The following is a 21,066-nucleotide window of genomic DNA, read 5'->3' as shown; positions in this document are numbered from 1 at the left end:
TTCCCTTAGAAAGTCCTCCACGAAAGGCATCCCTCCCTTTAGGCAGATAGCCCTCGTGTGCTTTGCCATAATTAAATACACCACACACCAATAAATCCTGTGCCGTTCAGAGGGTTAAACTTGTATTCCAAACTAAGATTTAACTTGAAATTAATGTAAATAATGATTACTGAGAGAATTAGATTTTCGTAGTGTAGTTTACGTGAGATAAGATCACTTGGGGTCACGTGATATGAACCGTGACTCAAAATGTTGAATCATGAAAGCATAGTAAATACTTAAATTAATGTCTTTTTACAAATTTATTGGCTTTTTACAAAATTTTAAATGCTATTAAAATGTTTATGCCTTCAAAATAAAAAATTCTTAGAACTAACATTTGTTAACATTTTTTATGCGCATACTATATGTTGTCGCTAATAAAGTCTGTGTGGCAAGATTTGCGCTGGCAAAACGGAAAAGTACTGAATAAATTATTACTTCTAATGATAGCGTAAAACAAAATTAAGAAATTCAAAATAAACAGCTGTTTTTCTATCAATCCTAAATAAGAAAAGAATTTAATATTGTAATATGTAAATGGGTGTTCAGTGTAGGCTACGCAAAGAAGAAAGTCTTCACTGTTAAGACCTGTAGCATATTTGACTTAAAGTATTTCTAATATTTTTAATGTTCCATAGAGAGGATTTGTAAAATAATAATAAAATTGAATATAAAAATAAGAAAATTCAAAGAAAAATCAATATTAATAGTAGTATTAGGTAAAAATAGTTATTGCAATTTATTTGATATTCATTTTATATTATAAGATTATTTTTATGCAAAAATTAAGAACTAATATATAAATGAAAATTAATTACTGTGAAACCCTCTTCAAGACAACTGCCCAATCGTTCTGCATAATTTTGGTATTTTGTGGAAGCAGTCATCTTAGCTAAAGTTCATTATGTTCTTAGATATATTAGTCATTTTCAGAGCTGCTTATGATGAGAGATTTCACTGCATTTTCTATAATGGCCACATAAAATGAAAAACGAGATTGGCCAAAATAAAGTAAAATGTTGTGTATAGAAAGTCATGAAATAGTGTCGCAATAGTAATAAATGAAAAAAAGTTTTAAAATTCAAAAATAATTATTTTAGATTAATTTAAATGAGAGAGAGGAGAAAATATAAGACATTTAAATTAAAGAAAAACCAACATTAACCCAGTCTTACTTTAAAAAAAATATTCTATCCACCTAACAGTTTCTCAAAATGGAGCACAGTCACTTTATTTCATAAAACAGAAAGGAGAAATATCTTGGACAATGCGGATGATGATGTGTAAGTATAATGATGTATAAATTTCGAGGGAACATTGTCATTAAGTCAACAGTAGACTCATTAGCTTAATAAAATTTCCTTTATTATTTTACAATTTAAGAAAATTCTTGGATGTATGCTGCACCCCTCCCCCCCCCAAAAAAAGGGGGGGTCCTATGTCTCCCGTTCTACTGGGCCGATTGACTAAATTCAAATTTCATGTCTCGAAAGCGTAACTTAGGGATATGTATTACATTTATATGTAGTGTTGTTCTAATATAGGTACTTTGATACAAAATCAGATTTTTTCTGAAATGACATGCCAATTTTTTTAAATATTTTGATTTTATGACTCAAATTATGCCAAGTTGCCAAGTTTTGTAAAAATCGAACGAGTAGTTTTGAAAAATTAGCTCTCAAAATTTTACCTCTTGTTAGCTGAATTCGATATATATTTATTAATATCTTTTTTTTTATTAAACTTACTTGATTCTTTCTTCCAGAATTCAAATATAATTTGCATTCCAAATATAATTTGCACATTTTTTATGATTTATTTTTAAAATATTCTAAAATATTTTTATAAATTTTTTGGAAAAAAATTTCTATTATAACCTGTACAATTTTTAACATTATCTTAAAGTAGTGAATTTCTGGGCACACCTGCAAAAAATTAGTTTTTTTTAATTCCAAATTTTTTAAGATATAGATGAATTTACATGTTGGAGAGTTTTGAAATTTGGCATCTTTTTTATGAGTAATAATAACGCCAAATGTGGTTTACACACTTTGTTAAAATTATTTGAAAGTATGAATGATCCCCCCCTCCCCCCGCTCATATGGAGGAAAATAGGTTACTATGAATTAAGGAGTTCGCCAAGTAAATTATTCTTGGCGAAAACTGAAAAATATGAGAAGATAAATTTCTGAATTTCTCCGTAAATTTGGCACCGAATTTTACAAAATTTAATATTTAGGCATCATTTGAGTCATAGAATCCAAATATGGAAAAAAATTGCCATATTATTTCAGAAAAAGGTCTGATTTTGTATCAAAATAAAATACCTATGTTAGAGTGATGCTATATATAAATATAATATGTATCTTAAGTCGCACTTTTGAGACATGAAAAGCGATATTTGAATTGGTCCAGTAGAATGGGGGATATAGAATTATTCTCATCATCATCTGTTTCTCCCCCACAGTGTACATGTAAGTTAAGATTCTTTTATTACAAAAATCAATATTAATGTTCATAAATATAATTCAGTGTTACTTTAAAACTGTTTTCATAAATATAATGGTTGTCTAATATTTATAATTTTTTCCTAATGTTATTTTTAGATATTGCTTTCATTTTCTCATATTTAATCAACATTTCAAGAAAGAATGATTTATATCTCTCAAATGAAACAAGATCTTTAACCAAAACAGCTTATAAAGAGTAATTATTTTTAAAATTATAAAGCTGCCTGGGGAAAGAATAAGACTGCTGAACATTGACAGTTGTATCCTAGCTGTGATTCTCATACGAAGAGTAGGTTTGTTATGTGAAAGCTTTTATTGTAAAAGGCTAAAAACATTATCAGATTCTCTCTGCTTCTGTGTAGGAATATAAAAAGTCCTTTAATGCTTTGCAATGATTAATTTCCTTGGAAGATGATGATTTTTTAATTTTTTTATTTTATTACTTAGATATGAAGTAGCAGAACAGATTTTTATAACATAGCTTCCTGAGTAAACTGGCATAAAAAAGTAACTTAAGTAAAAAAGGCTTGCATTGCTTTTGGCTGCTTTTAGTTTTTTTTTCTTCCCGTCCCTATATCATTCTTTCATTTTAATCCTTTTCAGCTTTGACTAAATTGTACTATAATCAAATGTGTATATGAATTTGAAAATTAAAATTAATTTTAATACCAGTTTAGCCAAATTTTGTAAGTTCTGGTTTTAAATTTGTCTGTTAAAATCAACCAAGTTATTACAGTACATTCATTATATATACAAAAATAGATTTATGGAGTCAAACAAATTGCAATTATGAAGGGCCTCCAAATGATTAATTTTAGAAAATCAGAAAAACTACCCTGCATCTTAGATAAGGAACTCCCCAAAGTTCTGGTGAGATGAGCCACCACTTCATAAATCTACCCCTGTTAAAGCAATTGCCATTAATGCTGCTTATATTGGATTTAAGTGTATGTTTAGAGTATGTATAGAGCTTTGTACAAGTATGTTGTATACATAATTTTGTATATATGTATTGACAATTTATATTTACTTTTTTATTTCCCTTTCCTGCATGTTTTAAGCCTGAATGTATTGATGCACTGAGCTGCTTAGAAGATTATATATATATTTGTAAACAAGATGATGAACTGCAAGATATTTTGAACACTGCAGTTACTACATGTAAGATTTGTTTCCCTCCATCAGAAATTTAATGTTTTAATATTTTTGTTATAAGTCTTTTTGTTTTATTTTGGATAATTTATGTACTCAACAATTTATGTAAAACTGATATTCATCATATATCTTTTTCAAATGCTAGTAATGAAAATTTTGTATTATTATTTTATAAAGACCTGTATAAATAGAATACGTTACACTATTCTTCATAAACCTGAAAAAGCATAACTTTCAATACATGAAAGCAAATTATGTTTATCTCAAAATTTAATTAATAACATATGCAAATTAATATAAAGACTCTGTATTAATTGGTGCGATATAATATATATATATCGATGCAAGCTAAAATTCATAGAAATTTCTTCAAATAATTATTTTAAATGATAGCCGATGTTGCAGTCAGCCTTTTGAAAGCTTTGGAAAAGTTGTTCAAGAAGCTTCAAAAATGCATTTTATTGCAACTCCAGAAAGTTGCCTTATTGGCGGGAAATCACCAACTTGATGACAAAAGTCGCTGGAGCAGGCCAGGAGAGTTTTTTTCATATATCTAAGGTTCCATTTTATCTGTTTCCACAGTTTAAACTTTTATTGCATTTATAATCACAAGATCTACAATTCTATACTGTGCTTCAATGAATAGGCTTCTGACCAAGTTGCTGCCCAAACAAGATTTGGAGTATTGCCAGCTAGTATCTAAATAATGGTATATAATGATACTTGCAGCCCATTCAAACTCGACAATACAGTTATGAGTCTCTGTTGCACTATATAATTGAAAGTTCTAACCATTGTGAAGACAGCTAATTTCTTCCATAACAGTCGCCCCTGATGTAACAATTCTAATAAGAAATAAGCACTTATATAGAAAATATATAGTCATGAATTCAGTTACATAAAAATACATCCTAAAATATTATATAAAATGAACATCACACAGAAACAATAATGTAATAAAAGTTTTAAATATTTACAGAAATTTGCAGCATCACCTCCTACTTAAAGACTGTCGTAGGCTCTGATATCCTTAGGACAGGGGACAATTAATCCTTATTACCACATTAAGGTGCAAGTGTATATAGTGCACTATTTTAGTTTAAAAAGTTTTGTGTAATGCACTGCAATGTCATGCAATTTCTTGGTGATACGGAAGAGTCCCTTCTGTGAGATATTCAGCTTGCGTGAAGTCTCTCAATGACTCTTGGGCTTCCACAACCAGGTTTGATCTCCATCTCTGAATTCCTTCTCTTTCAACTTGATCTCAATGTTGTTTTCATCATCTCAGTCAGTGATCCTTTCCATCATGAACTGATGAACATCTTCTAATCTGCAGATCTTCCAGTTACTGTTCAGGTGGAAAAAGTGTTTCAAGCAGTTGTATACATTATACAACTGCTTGTATTCCTTACTCCTTGATATAAAAGAGTGTTTCGAGTCTTTTGCATGCAAAAAATTCTGTCTGCAGTCTTTAAATATGGCAGATGAGAAGTTTCTTTGTTGGTCAGAGTGAATAAATAATGAGATGCACTCTAAATCAGAAAATGATTTCTAGTAGAATTTTAGTGACAGTAGAACTTTTTTGATCAGTGATGGCATAAGCTTTGGGCCACTTACTGAAGTAATCTATGTTGATTAAAACATACTCTTTAATCTTAGTTGTATGAGGCAGAGGACCTTTTAAATGGTCGTCCTACAGTTTATCCTCATTTTCTGCCCTGCCTATATGTTTGTGGATCTTTTTGAGCTCCACAAGCATCACCTATTTACATCTGCCTTTTTTTTTTTTTTTTAAATAATATCTTCAGCATTTAGGAGACTACTGCAATTAACTCTTCTGAATAATTTGCAAATGAAACTGAAAACAGCATCAACATTCCTTGAATATAGTAAATACCACAACTTGTTCGCAGTTTTCCAGAATTCTTGAAAATGAGCAGGTTTCAGAAAAGCCTTTTTGGGGAAATCTTTTGGATAAATATCATTTTCCATTGTTTTGATTCTGATATATTACTAGATAAAACCTGAAATGTGTTACTGATTTTAAAGTATAATTATTTCATTAGTTTAAAACAAACTGAGATCTGAATAGATGATATTTAGAATTGGGTATTTTGCAATGCAAAGGTTTAAAAAAGAAATGTATTAGCAGAAAGACAAAAAGCAAAATTAAAAGCATAGAAATGATGTTTAGATGAGGAAATATTAAAAAATCAGTTTGAAAAATTGTGACTGTGTCTCACAAAGAAATAATATGACTTGTTAAAGCTAGCCTTAGACTGGCAAAATTATAGCGATAAACTACAACAACCACCACCCTCTTTAAAGAAGTAATTTCAGCATTCATTTGTCATTCATGTATCTCAAGCCAGGCTTCACACCAGATGTTTACTTTTGCAAATGCAAGTGCTCTTTTAAAAACATGTCATGCACGTTTCTTTTTTTGACAACAAAAAATAGTGTATTTTAGTATGCTACTCTTGTCCATCATGATGTTGCTTCCAAAAACAACGTAACTGGTACTCTCTGAAAATCAGTATACTTGGAAGATGCCTATGTCTGCTATGCTTGCAAAGGATCTGTATGAGAACATTCTCAGATTCTTTTAGCTGAATGTTCGAAAAGCATGTGTAATGTAACATTGTCAAACTCCCAGAATGGAAGACATTAAGACAGATTGTCTTTTTAAATTTATTTTAAAACTTAATAAGTGAATTTCTGGGTTATAACAAGTTTTGAATTATTATTCAAAACAACATTACTATTACAGAAGGGAGAGGAAAGGCTTTCCTGACACAAGATGCATCTTACCCAAATGGCATCTTTTAGACAGCTCTTCATTCTTCTTTTGTTACAAAATGAAGAAATGGATACACTGTGCAGAGATGCAGTCCAAAAGTCCCCTTTGATTAGTTTAACTCATTTTAGTCTAGAGCTATCTGAAAATGCTAGGGTTTTTGAGAAAAATGAAACTCACTAATTGCACACACACATTATTTGAAACAATAACAAGGTCTTTAACATCAACAGAAAATGTTAGATTTCATGTGTTTTTAATTTCCTGACTACAATTTGGAAATGCAAGCTGAGTCATTTCTCATTGGCTCTCACTAGCTCTTCAAGGATTTCTCCCGCTCTTTATTTCCAGGTTTTAAGGTGCAGTCTGTTATGATCTCTGAGAAGCTTTTTGCTGAATTGCAACTTTAAAGCATTTTCTGAGACTTTACTGAGCATCTGATTGTTTTTTTGCCAGAAGTGTTTGTAGAAAGTTTGCCACTTTTCATAAAACGACTGGAAAATATAATACTTTGGAGATCCACCAATATGCCTGCAAAATTATTTCATATTTCATTTTATATACATTCCACAAAGACTTCCCTTCATAGGTTTGATTATGAAACAGCATGACTGAGCAGTAATTTTATTCATAGCTAGATGAGCTGGAGTATCACTCGCGGAAATATGAAATGGGACGTACTCAGGGCCATTCCTAGCGGGGGTGCAGCACATAAGAGTACATGGGTGGCGGTACTCTCACAATACTATGCCTAAATATTTGAAATTCGTTGTAAGTACTTGTCATATGTAAGTACTTTTTATACAATTTGTCATATATATAAGTACTTAGTGAGTAGTAAATAAAAATTTTATCAATCATTGAGTTTTTTTTTGGGGGGGGCAGCAATCTTAGTAAAGTACATGGGCAACCAATGGCTTAGGAACAGCTTTGAATGTTGTTAACTGATGGAACTGCTTCCAGAAATTTCTTCTCTAATCTTAGTATTTTTCTCTTGTTAACAGCAGGAATTTCTTCAGTGACATTCGTGGTTTCTTGATTTGCAGTCCCCATCTCTTTCTCAAGTTTTTCTTCAAGTTGGCTTTTTTCTCATTCACAATATCCCGTTTGGCAATGCTAATGCTTTCTTTCATGTTTATGATAACATTAGAGGCAATTTTCGCTTTTGCCTCAGTTCTTCATCTTAAGAGAGGACTGATAATATTCTTTAATTCTGGTCGCTTCTTTGGAGTTTTTAATTTCCAACTTCATTTCAGTAGCATCTGTTGCTGTTTCCTTTCTCTTCTCAGCAGTATTTGTTTTGATTTTTTCTCATAATTGCCAACCTGCCGGTTTTACCGGGAGACTTCGGTTTTTTTTCCATTGCATTTGCTAGTGTCCCTGCAGTTTTTATTTTATAGCTATTACCAAGGAAAATGTTACCTGCAGTAAATGAAATTTATTGAATTGATAAAATTTAAATTTTGCAAATTCCATATCCCCACTTCCATAGATTTTCAGCGTAATTTTTCTCATTAAATTTTATTTGATATGAATTAGAACTTTTTATGAAGATTCAACCAATAAATGCTTAATCAGTTAACATTTTTATTTAATTTGGTTTTATTTTAATACATAGATTACTAAGTTTATGCACTAATTATTAATTTAATTATAATACATAAATTGCATTATATACACATATATTATTAATTATATATATACTGTTGCAAAAAAAATATATGCACCCAGAAAGAATTGAGCCACAGCTACGAAACTTGGCAGTAGTGTTCAAGTAGGTAAACAAATGATCTAATATTGGGGTGAAAAAAGCATTTTATTTATGAGTAGCAATACAAAGAATGTGAAAATCAGTAGGTTGTAAAACTACTCCTGGTAGCTATACAAACTGATACTCGGTTGGGCATGGAATCTATTAAGTTGGCAATGTCCCTCTGCAGTAGATTATGCCACAGATGGGGCAACTGGTTAGTTAGTTGGTATATATTTGTACATAGCTGAATTTGCCTGTCTGTTATATTTCAAACATGTTTAATAGGTGGAAACCTAGCAGGCTAGCCGAGAATATTAACAAATCTAAGACATTGTTGGGAAAATTGTTGGGATTGGTTGTATGTGGCAGAGTGTTGCCCTGCTGGTAAGCAAATAGGTTTGAGCAGCAAAGTCATGGTGGGAGAGTAAAAGACAATCTTTACCTTGCATAGTTACTCATCTGTGCTGTGGCATCATCAAACAGGCAATATGAACTCAAAATAGTATAGAAAACTGCCAATTGGCGAAAGACAGTAAACCTGTATGGCAACTTTATAGGCTGATGGAGAGGGATGAGTTTTTCTCTGGCAATCTGTGTTTCACTAGATAAATGAACCTCGGCACCTGTGTCTGTGTTGGAGCCGGTATCTTTCTTAAGCCATTATAATGTATCCAACTTTATGAGTTTTTCTCATTAACTATTAATTGCTATATGTCTGTCTTAATTAAGATTGCTGTTTTTCTAATTATTGCTATTGATACTCTCTTAGGTATGTGTTACCCATGCGTACCTCAGCGCTATAAATGTATAGATTTCTGTTTATCATAGCAATATTTATGTGGTGTTATTGAACGTCTGAAAGCTTTGAGAATGCGTTTTCCCAAAACTTCTTAAAAACCACCAAGTTGGTAACAAATCAAGTTGGCAACAAAAAGTCTCAACAAGACCCAGCCAAGAGAGTTTTTGCACATATCTAAGGTTTTATTTGAACTGCTTATGTAAGTTAAGCATTGTTGGTTTCAGAATCAAAAACTCTACAGTTCTATACAAAGCATGAGCACTTGTATCCACAACAATGCATCCTAAAATTATTACCCAAAATGCAACAAATAAATAAATAAATAATTCCATAACATTACAGCAATATAGAAAAACAATATAATCAAATGGTCTCAAAGAGTTACAGCAGTATATAATGATGCCCAAAGATTTATTTTCCTATGAGGAAATTTTCTTCTCGCTTTCACTAATTTTATGTCTGGAAAAATCAAGCCAAAAAACATCTGGTTATTATATCATTTCTGAGAAAAGTTGCAAAATGAGAAAGGAAGTGAAGTTGCCACTATAACAAATGAAGTAAAATTGTTTCATAAGAATAAATAGTAAAATTAAATTAAACTTAAATAATTCTCTTGCGCCATTGCTGCAAGGAATGAAGTAAAGATGTTTATCTGTAGACTCGGTTTGTAATCTCAAAATAATATTGTTGCGTGCGTACGGGTTCGTTATGAAATGAATGCTCAAGTCCGATGAAAAATGAACAAAAATTTATTATTATCACAACAAAAATGCTTACATTTTCTCAAATTATCATGCAGTATTACAATATCTCACAGTAGTTTTCTTTTAACTACTCAAATGTCCAATAGAACGTAATTCAAAACAGCTAAAGAACGCTAATCCGCGAATTCGCTACAATCAACAACAGTAGTTTTCTAAACAACAACAAACTAAGCAACTCCTACAAACTGAGATGTTTTCCTCCTTTTATAAGATTTTAAAATCACGCGCTAGAATTTTCCAGTACTTTCTCGAAATCAAAAAGAGATATTTATTTATTTAATGCACGCGCTTTTGTATTTTCAATTTTCCGGCTTAGCTTTCTTTTAATATTCGTCACGCGCTGCACTGCGTGAGAAATAAAACCATTTAATTTATAATTGAACTAACATTAGCTTTTTAAATACCAAATTCGTAACACTGCCTCCTTCCCAAGGACTGCACGTCCCGGGCAGTACAATCCCTGGACAGGAAGCTAAACTTACAACTGTGGCATAAATGCATTAATAAGCATTACATTACAATAATAAACAACATGAACAATAAATGCAATACATAAAACAAATCAAATGCTATCAAATACAAATCAAATACACATTTAAAAACAAAATGGACCATGGTCTTATACTATTTACAATTATTTACATTATGTACTATGGCCATAGTAATGAGCTAACCTGTCGTAATGAACGACTTTAGGTTTAGAGTTCGAAGACTTACGAATCCGAACCATGACGTCATTTAGTCTGTTCAGCACTGTATACGGATCATCCGAAGGTGACTGTAATTTAGGACTCAGTCCTTTTCGTTGAATCGGGTTCCACAACCACACCTTGTTCCTTTGTTGGATCTATGTCTAGTAGCTTGCGTGTCGTATCTGGTCTTCACTTTCTCCGTCGCCAAGTTGACTCGCTTTCGTGCAGAACGGTGCATCTCCTCAAACCGGGCCTGGACATTTTGGATGTGTTCCTCAGGCGATGAAGGCGCATCCGTACGGCGAGCAAACAGGCGGTCACAAGGCAGACGAAGGTCTCGACCGAAGAGCTTCTGAGATGGAGAATAGCTGGTAGTCTTGCGTTTCTTTTCGACCCTAGCATGATTTCGGCGGCTTCCCGAGCTGGGTCTTTCAGACAAGGCGTCAACATTTCCAAGTGAGGATCTCTTCTGAGGATGGATAGTCATGTCACCAGATGCTGAAAGCTATTTGTTGTTTTTGAAGTCTAAGGAAAAATTTTATTTCCTTAAAAAGTCCAATCCGAGTATGCATGGATCTGTGATATCCGCCACAAAAGCCGTGTGATGGTAGGCGGCACTTCCAAACGTGATGTTTACGTTTAACTTCCCAGTTATGTCGATCTTATCACCAGACGCAGTCTGAAGGGTAACACAGGATGGCATCCAAATAAGTTTATCTTTAAACTGTTCAGCTAAATCTTTCCTAGTGATGGTAACATTAGCTCCTGTGTCAATGATCATATCGCAAGGAACTCCATCGATATTCCCATTAATGGACATTCCGTTACTGTTGCCACTCACTGTATAAATTTTAAGCACTTTAAAACAAGGTTTTTCATTATCTGACAACCTCCGTTCCTCGATATGGTCACTAATTTGTTTACTGCGTCGTTGCTGGGAAATGGTCTTATTTTCCGTACCTCGGGATGTTCTGCAATTTCTTCGTATGTGGCCTTCAACTCCGCAGTTCCAGCATTTTAGAATTAGTTTCTTTTCACTTATGTTCCGTCTCAAGCCACTGACTTGTCTGGTAAAATCATCTGCTTTATATTCCGTACCCTGGCGTGTTCTGCAATTCCGTCTTAGGTGACCTTCACTACCACATCTCCAACACCTTAGAGCCACTTTCTTCTCCCTCCTACTCCGTATCAAAGCGTCGACTTGTCTGGCTAAATCATCTAAACGAGCCATCAGTTGATCCACTGGCTCATGGACTCGCACAGCTCTAACTGGGTAGCAATCTCTACTAGTTGCTTGCTGGGCTGCCTCGAACTTCATGGCGTACAACAGAGCGCTTTTTATGTCCTTTACATCTGCCATTCGAAGAGCTTTCTGTATTTCAGGATCCCGGATGCCGTCGATGAAATATTGCAGCGACAGGATTTCTCTAGTTTCTGTCGGGCACTCCGAAAAGGCGAGGTGGGACAGCCTTTCAACATCCGTGGCGAGTTCCTGGAGTGATTCAGTGGGCTTCTGTTGACAAGATTTTAATTGGAGCCTGCTGTAGTCTTTTAAACACTTCTCCCCAAAGCGCAACTCCAAGGCGCTGGACAGAGCTTCGAAATCTAACCTTTTGTTTTCGGGAAGAGTCTGAAGGATATCCGCTGCGTCGGCTCTTAGAGAAGCGGCGAGATGACAGGCCTTAGCTTGGGAATCCCATCCATTCGCATCCGCCACGATAGAAAATTGTGTCTTATACACCTGCCAGGAGGTCTTCCCATCGTATGTGGATAGCTTCAGAGGTGGACGAGCAGGCATTGGTAAGAATTTAAAATCATCACTCCTGCTCCCTGCCGACGCTACAAATTTCTTTAAAGTATCCATTTCTTTGGCAACTGCAGAAACTCTCTCATCAATTTGTTCTTTTACAGAAGAAACTCTTTCTTCTATTTCTTCTTTCACCGAAGAAACTCTTTCTTCAATATGTCCAACTTTATTTTCAACTGCGACAATTCTGCCTTCCATAGCTTCAAATTTATTTTCTATTATGCAAGTAATTTCTTTTTTCATTTCTTCTTGACCAGCTTGAACGGCTTTCATTTCGTCCTTAATGGATTCCTAGCCCAATTTCATTTCTTCCTTAAATGATGCTTGGCCAGCTTCCATCTTTTCTTGGAATGTAGCAAAAGCACTAATGAGCTGTCTCAATTGTTCTTCCATCGCTCTTGTTATTGGCATTCAAATCCTACTTCTGACACCAAAAATTGTTGCGTGCGTACGGGTTCGTTATGAAATGAATGCACAAGTCCGATGAAAAATGAACAAAAATTTATTATTATCACGACAAAAATGCTTACATTTTCTCAAATTATCATGCAGTATTACAATATCTCACAGTAGTTTTCTTTTAACTACTCAAATGTCCAATAGAACGTAATTCAAAACAGCTAAAGAACGCTAATCCGCGAATTCGCTACAATCAACAACAGTAGTTTTCTAAACAACAACAAACTAAGCAACTCCTACAAACTGAGATGTTTTCCTCCTTTTATAAGATTTTAAAATCATGTGCTAGAATTTTCCAGCACTTTCTCGAAATCAAAATGAGATATTTATTTATTTAATGCACGTGCTCTTGTATTTTCAATTTTCCGGCTTAGCTTTCTTTTAGTATTCGTCACGCACTGCACTGTGCGAGAAATAAAACCATTTAATTTATAATTGAACTAACATTAGCTTTTTAAATACCAAATTCTTAACAATATTTATATAAAATAAGTATAACTATTAATAGTTTTTTAAATGATTTCTAGTGAGTGAAACTTTTCTGCTGAAACATATTTGCTGAATATATTTCATGATGTATATCATTTGTATTTTTCCATTTGCTTCCAGGCTAACTTTGTCACAAGTGTTAAATCAAAATCCATTAAAAGCACCAAAAAGGGGGGGGGGAATAGAAAAGGGAAAAACTGGCACTTTTTAAAATAATTTTTTTTGTAAAGTTGACCAGAGCCATGACTTTTTTTTTTTTTTTTTTCCTTGTGAATTCTGTCCTATTGCTTAAATATTCCATTCATAATATTAGTTGCATGCAGTATTAAATAAGAGCCAAACCAGGAATTTTGTTATCAAAATTCTAGTAATTTGAAAGCAAGTATGTTACTTATATCTGAAATCAAGAAGTATGTTAATATACACTCAGCTGAGTTTTGCTTCTTAATAGGAAGTTTAGCAAAGTTCTTTATCTAACTTAAAATTTTATTTCAGATAATGAAGATAGTTCTCCTGAAAATGAATCTGTTGAAATTGCAAGTGCCGAAACATTATTAGCAAAATCTGTATCAAGTAATGATGTACATTGTACAATTTCAAAAGATAATGACTTTAAACAAAACTTACATGCAGATTCAAATGTTGTTTCATGCTAAAATACTGGAATGTAATATTTTTAAATGCATTTATATTACATATTTATTGTAACATTTTAACAGTGGAATGTATGGATTCCATGATCTGTTTAAATTTTCCTAGTTTATTGTTGAAATACTTACATTGTTTAAACTGACACCTTAAGGAACTGAAAATATTTCAGTATTACAGAGATATATGTTTAAATATTTATTTATATTTTTTATATATTTGTAAAATTGTGTGAATTTTGTTTCATTTGTTGTATTAAATTTGTGGAATGATTTTTATCCATTCAGATCCTGATTGTTATAAAAATTGTCGTCTTACAACTTCATAATGCTGTGAAAAAGTTACTGAGAAATATTTCTTCCTCTCTATTTATAGTCACATTATCAATAGTTTGTAACAAGTACTACTTAAACTACTAAAATTTAACAGTAGTTAAATTGCAGTTATCTATTTTGAATTGATTTTAACATAAAGCAACTAAATGTATTACAAGAATGGTTAAAGAATTAGTTGCGATGATTTTATTGAGACTACTCTAAGTTGGTTATTTTGTTTTATGTACAAAAATATGTGTAATTGTGATTTTTGTCAATTATAGTTCTCTTTATATGCCTAGAAGTGTGTTCAATAAGCAGCTATGTATGAAACTTGCCTGTTTTTTCTAAATAAAGAACAAATGAGCATTGAAGTACATTTTCATGGCATGTATTAAAAATACACATTAACTAATACTATATCTGACTATCCATAATTTAATGCCAGAATTATAAAATTTAAAATATGTTGTTTAAATTCATTTTGTAAATATTAGGAAAACAGCCCTGTAGTAACTTGCCATAATTTAAATAATCCAACATATCAAATTTAAAATATTTTATTTAAATTCATTTTGTAGGTATTAGGAAGATAGCCCTGTAGTGATTTGCCATAATTTAAATCGTTCAATCTAATTCCTCTGTTTTAAGTTACATGACATATGTTTAATCCCCTTATCAGAGGCTTATACACTGACTACCAATAAGTATTTGGACACCTATGCAAATCACGATATCTGCGGTCTTAAGGTACATCGCGGACTCTGCCGGTATATATCGTGTAGGAAACAGCATCGGCTTTAGTTGCATGCAAAATGCCTCGCAATTCGGAGCTCTCTGATTTCGAGAAAGGTATAATTATCGGGTATCACAAATGTGGCCGATCCTTAAGGGACATATCTAGAGATCTGAAGTACACAAAATCGACAGTGGCCTATGTGATTAAGAAGTGGAAGGTGAGTGGTGATTGTCGAAATGTGCCCCGCGTTGGCAGACCAACGAAACTGGGAGATAGAGACCGACGAGTGCTGTCCAGAGAAATTCGGAAGAACTGCACCCAACCGATGGCCCTTATCCGTGAGGAGTTTCAACAGGCATCTGGGAGTATTGTTTCAATGAATACCATCCATAAAGAAGCACATCTGCTTGGTTTTCATGGTCGTGCTGCTGTCCATAAGCCTTTGATTACAAAGTCCAACCACGCTGCTCAGTTAAACCGTTCGAGCCGGGTAGCGAAAACGCGCGCTTATCGCGGAGGCCGGCAGTGTCTTCTGCGAGCGTCTCTCCAGGGCCGGGGGCTTTTTTGCTACTAAGCCTAAATCCATGAAATTTCCAAAGTATCAACGCATTGTTTAATAATGCTCTATAGAGTATTTAAACGGCTTATGCTTTATAAATATTTTTATATATATACTTTAATTACCTTATTTCTTGTTTAAATGCCTATTTTCCACATTTTATTTTAATTACTCACCATTTTATGACTTTTAACATTATACATCTGAAAACTAAATATATTACTTAAAATTCTCTTTTGATATGAAAAATTTTAAAACAGGGATTTACACACAGTCCTACGTTACATTCCTTGAACTCGTAATAACTCATTTGCCCTTTTGGAGGATTTTTCCGGGAATGTGAACAAACGAAGTATCGTCGTCTCATTCTCTTATCAGTCTCTTCTGAACAAAGTTTTGGAAAATGTCTTTCAGTTAATTTTTCAGAATCAATATCTGAAATATTTTGCATCATTTCTGCTATTTCATGCTCTGTTAAACATTTTCGACGCTTCAACATTGAAACGGTAATAACAGAAAGAATTCACGTCTAACAAGATCAAATTATTTTCTAAAAACTGAACTGTAAACCGAAATACTCAACGCTTTAGCGCATATAAAAGTTCTACTTACAATAAACAACTACCACGTGCGAATAAAGTGCGATTTAAAGAATCGTCATGAATCACGCCATTCGGAAACATTTAGTTCCCCGTTTGTTTATATAATCAAAAACACGTGTATGTGAGTCATGCTTCTCTCATTTCGAATAGATCTAATGTACATGTATCTGAAACCATATGGACATACAGTGCCATCTTGTGGCAGAAATTATAGTTTGAAAAACGTTCCAAGGTACTGGCACAAATACGCGACGGTTGGTAGTAAACGCAACAATGCTCTGGCACGCCTGCGTGTCGGCCGGTAAATAAGTGTGTTCGTTGCTGGCACATATATGTGACACTCGGCGCGAAGGGATTAGTGTGGTGCAAAGCACATTGAAATTGGACCGTAGATCAGTGGAAAAAGGTTCTTTGGAGTGACGAATCAAGGTTCACCCTTTACCGTTCGGATGGCAGGGTCTGGGTCTGGCGTCTACCTGGAGAACGTCGCCTGCCAGAATACATTTTTCCAACAGTCAAGTTCGGCGGAGGTGGAATTATGGTCTGGGGGTGTTTCTCCTGGTATGGGCTGGGACCCTTGGTCCCCATTCATGGTAAGCTCAACTCCGATGCCTACTGCACTATTTTGGATGACAATGTGCTTCCTACGTTGTGGCAGTTTTACGGGTTGGACCCCTGTTACTTTCAGGACGACAATGCCAGTTGTCATGTTTCGACGTTAACCAAGGCTTGGTATGGTGCCAATGGAGTTCATCGAATGGACTGTCCTGCCGAGAGTCCAGACCTGAATCCTATCAAGAACCTCTGGGACGAGTTGCATCGCCGAATTCAGGGGTGCATTAACCATGCAAAATCGGTGAAGGAACTTCTATGTCTTTTCCAAGCCGAGTGGAAGAAAATACCACTAGCTGTCATACAAAGACTTGTGGAAAGTATGCCCCGGAGGGTCCACACTGTAATTACCTCTCGTAGAGGCTCTACCAACTATTGATTTTGAATAAAGTTAGTTTTTCGTTTGTATCACCAGGTGTCCAAATACTTATTGGTAGTCAGTGTATACACCAGCTTTGCTTATGGAAGGCCTGCATCAGAGGCTTATATATGTTTTGATAATTTCATACTTTATTACCATAGTCATATATGTATATGTACAAAGGTCTTATGCTGAAATATAATTTACTTTTTTCTGGAGTATAATGTAGTATAGATATTTGTATTGATGACCGTAAAATGTTTTTTAACACGCTATATGTAGCGTAAATCAATTTTCAAGTTAATATTGCATTACTCATGAGTTTCATTTATACTTTCAAAAGCAGTTGCTCATTTGACATCTTTATTTCTTGAGCTGTATTTTTATTTTAAACTTTAAATGGTTTATTAATATTACATCAGACTGGGACAGTGATTATTGACCAATTTTATTTGAAGATTAGAGAAATGATTCCAAACCTGAATTTTTTTTTCTGCAAATTTATAACAATTCATTTCTTCTCATTCTGCTTTTCCTGAAATATACATGGTTTTCATATCTTTCATCATGCTTTTTAAACAAATATTTGTCATCCTGATAATATTTTAAAATATTTCTAAAGATTTATATTCTGAAAATGCTTTTGTTTTGAATCCATTTGAATGATTTTATGCATGACCTCTGGATATACAGACAGAACAGAGGACTCTGTTTTCCAAAATGAATTGTAGAATGGATTTAAAATTTTTAAATTTAATTCAGAAGAGATTTATTCATGATGTCTGTATATGCATATGTATGTATCTCACATAACACAACAAGCTGGTTTAGAACATTTAAATGTTGTCTATGGGACTGATATAACATTTAATTATGCCTCTCCCTTTTCATTGCTATCGGCCGCACCAAACTTGTCTCTTACCTGGTTCGTTGAGCTCAGTCTTATTCTTATATGTTGGTATATTGTGCATGTTTTGCTTTAGAAATGGTTAAATTATGTTGTTCTTATGTTCCAGATAGGTCTTTATGCCTTTAGTTAATCTGCATGCAATATTTCTAGAATTATCAACAATTTAGGTTAATTTAGGTTAAGTTTAATGGCGCTGAGCTAACGAGGCTGCCATTTGTTTAAATTTGAAACTCTTAGTGGAATCGTGAATTCAGTTAATGCATAATTTTCAGTGTCTTTTCACCCCATGGGACAAAAAGTTAACTTTTCGTTTTCGGCATTGAAAATTTGGTCTCCTTGCCCATTGGTCAAATTGCTTGTTTTGAAACAGAAACTTAATTAAACACTTAATTAAACTTAATTAAAACAGAAAAAAAATAACTGTTTTTAACTCTGTTTGGTATTTGTTTTAGGTTTTTCTATATTTTTTAGTGTTTAATGACTAAAAATACATACTAGTGGTAATAATTTTAGTAGTAAAAAACCTTGATGCAAAATGAGAACTGAATTGATTGAATGAGAAGTATTGGGTCATATAAAAAGTTTTTGTGCTTTTCTGGTACATTTTTGAACAAAAACTTTCTTTATTGAAAATCAGTTTTAATCAATTACATATTGATGATTATTATCTATGATCTTTTGCCATTTTTCGGGTAGCTTCATAATTCCACTGGTGTAGAACTTCTGTGGTTTATCCTCGAAAAATTTGGGCAAGTGATTTTCAGTGCCTCTTTGGTCGATCAATTTTTTACCATCAAGAAAGTTTTGCAGAGCCCGAAGAAAATGATAGTCTGGCGGTTCAGAATTGGAGCTATATGGTGGATGCATCAAAACTTCCTGACCAAGTTCCATCAATTTGTTCTATGTCATCAAAGATGTGTGTGGCCGCGCATTGCCATGATGGAACACAACTCCCTTTCTTTTGGCTAATTCTGGTCACTCGTTCTGTATTGCTTCATTCAAACGATGCACAGGGCCAAATTGATGGTTTCGCCAGGTTGCAGTTTATATGGCACCCAAGCATTAAGCTTCTTTTTGTAACCTGCTCTTTTCAAATAATTCCAAACTGTCATGTGGTTGATTTTTAGTGCCTCTGCTATTTCCTGACAGCTTATGTGCTGGTTTTGCTCCACCAGTTGCAAAATTTCATCGACTTTTTCAGTGGAGCGAGGTGCATCTTTGATATTGAAATTTCTGTAATGGAATCGAGTAAACCACTACTGATTCCTTCATTCACTCACAGCATATTCATAAATTCATAGCACTTCCCAAATTTTTTGGCATGTTTTGCAGCTTTTTTACCTTTTGTTTATAGTAAAAAAGCATCACATAACGTATTTCTTCAGATATTTCACTCATTTTCAAATCAATATAACTTTCTACACAAGCAACAAATTAGAAAACTATTTTCACAAACATTGGAAGCTGAATGTCACCTTTTAAGCACATGTTCATTTGAGACAATCGGGTGAGTGTTGCCGGATGTACAGGCATCAACACCATCTAGTGGCAAAAACACAGAGACTTTTTATATGACCCAGTATATCACTAATGGAATTTGAGGAAATAAGTTTAAATGAAGTGTAGCAAAAATATATATATATTTAATTTAATAAGGCGTACAAGGAAATCGTGGTGTCCACATCAGATATTTCATTTATGTGAATGGTTAAATAAATGCATTGATATCATGGATTAGTTTTAATGTATTATTGATATTTTACCTTCTGTAGGGAATCTTGCAATTTATTGCATTAGATATTTTTATTTAAGAAAAATCTCATAAAAATTAAAAAGACTGAAATAAATTAAATATTACATAAAATCTGGTTTCTACATATCATGTTTATTCAAAAATAAGCCACCGTTTTTACCATACTAGGTGAATCTGAATAAGTGTCTGAATTTTAGGGAGAAATGTTAGGTGATAGAAGGCAGCTGTACGAGCCATACTCATCATAGAATGTATGGTCGGAACGCAAACATTGAGCCACTAGGTGGCATCTTTCTATATATATAAAAGTCTGTCTTGCGTGTGTGTCTTTCGTTTATGCTGCACGTGAGCTAATAGCTATGAAATTTGGTACGTAAGTGCATCTAGACAAGACCCAGTGCACCTTGAAGTGATTTATTTATTTTATGTTTTTTGTGAAAATCGCATCAAATCGATAATCCTAGAGCAACAATGGCATGCAGCCATTGTTGCTGTTATATCACTGTTGCCATTGTTACTGATATGATATCGGCAACTCTGAAACTGTTGCCACTCAGAAAATGAGGGCGATAATTCTGTGCAGTTTTTAAATTTAATGTTTCTCGTGGATACTGGATGTTTGTTGAGACAAGGCAATGGGAAGTTGGTTAATTTATTTATTAGAATAATTAATATTTGTATTAAGGGATATTGCATATTTCATTGTAATTTTTTATATGTACCATAATTTCCGGAAGAAACGCCACTGCGTTTACGTGTTTAAAACTTAAATTTTCAGCGGATGTGGCGTTTCTACCCATGCGGCGTTTAGGTGCACTAAAAATAAAATATTTCCTATGATGGTCATTGTACATAGTTTGGATGGCCTTGTCATTGTGCATAGACTGGTGCTGTTCCCACACAAAAGACCACGCAGTTGCTTTTTGCGAATGTTATTTTGTTTACATTCTTTCCCTTGAACGGACCTACATGCCTTATTCACCCTAAACGAGATCTCAGAACAATAACATTCTTTCCCCTTTCAAATCAACATTCTCATCAGTTTGAATAGTCTCTCTCCTCTGCCATTTGCTGAATCTTCCAGGACCCATCCTCTCCCCACCCCTGCCTTTTCTTCAATTTTTTTCAAAGGCGGACACGACTCCACCTGCCTCGCAATAACGAACTCTGATGTATTTCCCCTTCACCATGAATGGATATTTCTTGGCATTCTGCCAAATACAGATCCCATTAGTTTGGGTACAAGTACTTGTTGAACAGTTTTTAAGTAAGAAGGGAGCGGAAAATTTTTGAAAATGTCT

General features: G+C 33.7%; 1 protein-coding gene across 3 annotated transcripts in view; it reads left to right on the top strand.

Moving 5' to 3' along the window:
- The window catches only part of LOC118197066 (sodium-independent sulfate anion transporter-like), an 85,458-nt gene extending 65,714 nt beyond the window's left edge, over window positions 1-19,744 (top strand). For all 3 annotated transcript variants that reach the window (XM_035368547.2, XM_035368546.2, XM_035368549.2), the window contains 2 exons: window positions 3,614-3,713; window positions 13,763-19,744. In XM_035368547.2, the coding sequence (XP_035224438.1) occupies window positions 3,614-3,713; window positions 13,763-13,923 (261 nt within the window). In that variant the 3' untranslated portion in view covers window positions 13,924-19,744. The remainder of the gene's footprint in view (window positions 1-3,613; window positions 3,714-13,762) is intronic.
- The last annotated feature ends 1,322 nt before the right edge of the window (window positions 19,745-21,066 follow it).

This window comes from Stegodyphus dumicola, chromosome 5, assembly GCF_044657685.1.
Source record: "Stegodyphus dumicola isolate Sdum_Otavi_A_Nest chromosome 5, ASM4465768v1".
NCBI classification, from domain to species: domain Eukaryota; kingdom Metazoa; phylum Arthropoda; class Arachnida; order Araneae; family Eresidae; genus Stegodyphus; species Stegodyphus dumicola.
Note: the sequence above shows the minus strand (reverse complement) of the source record. Positions and strands in the feature narration are given on the sequence as shown.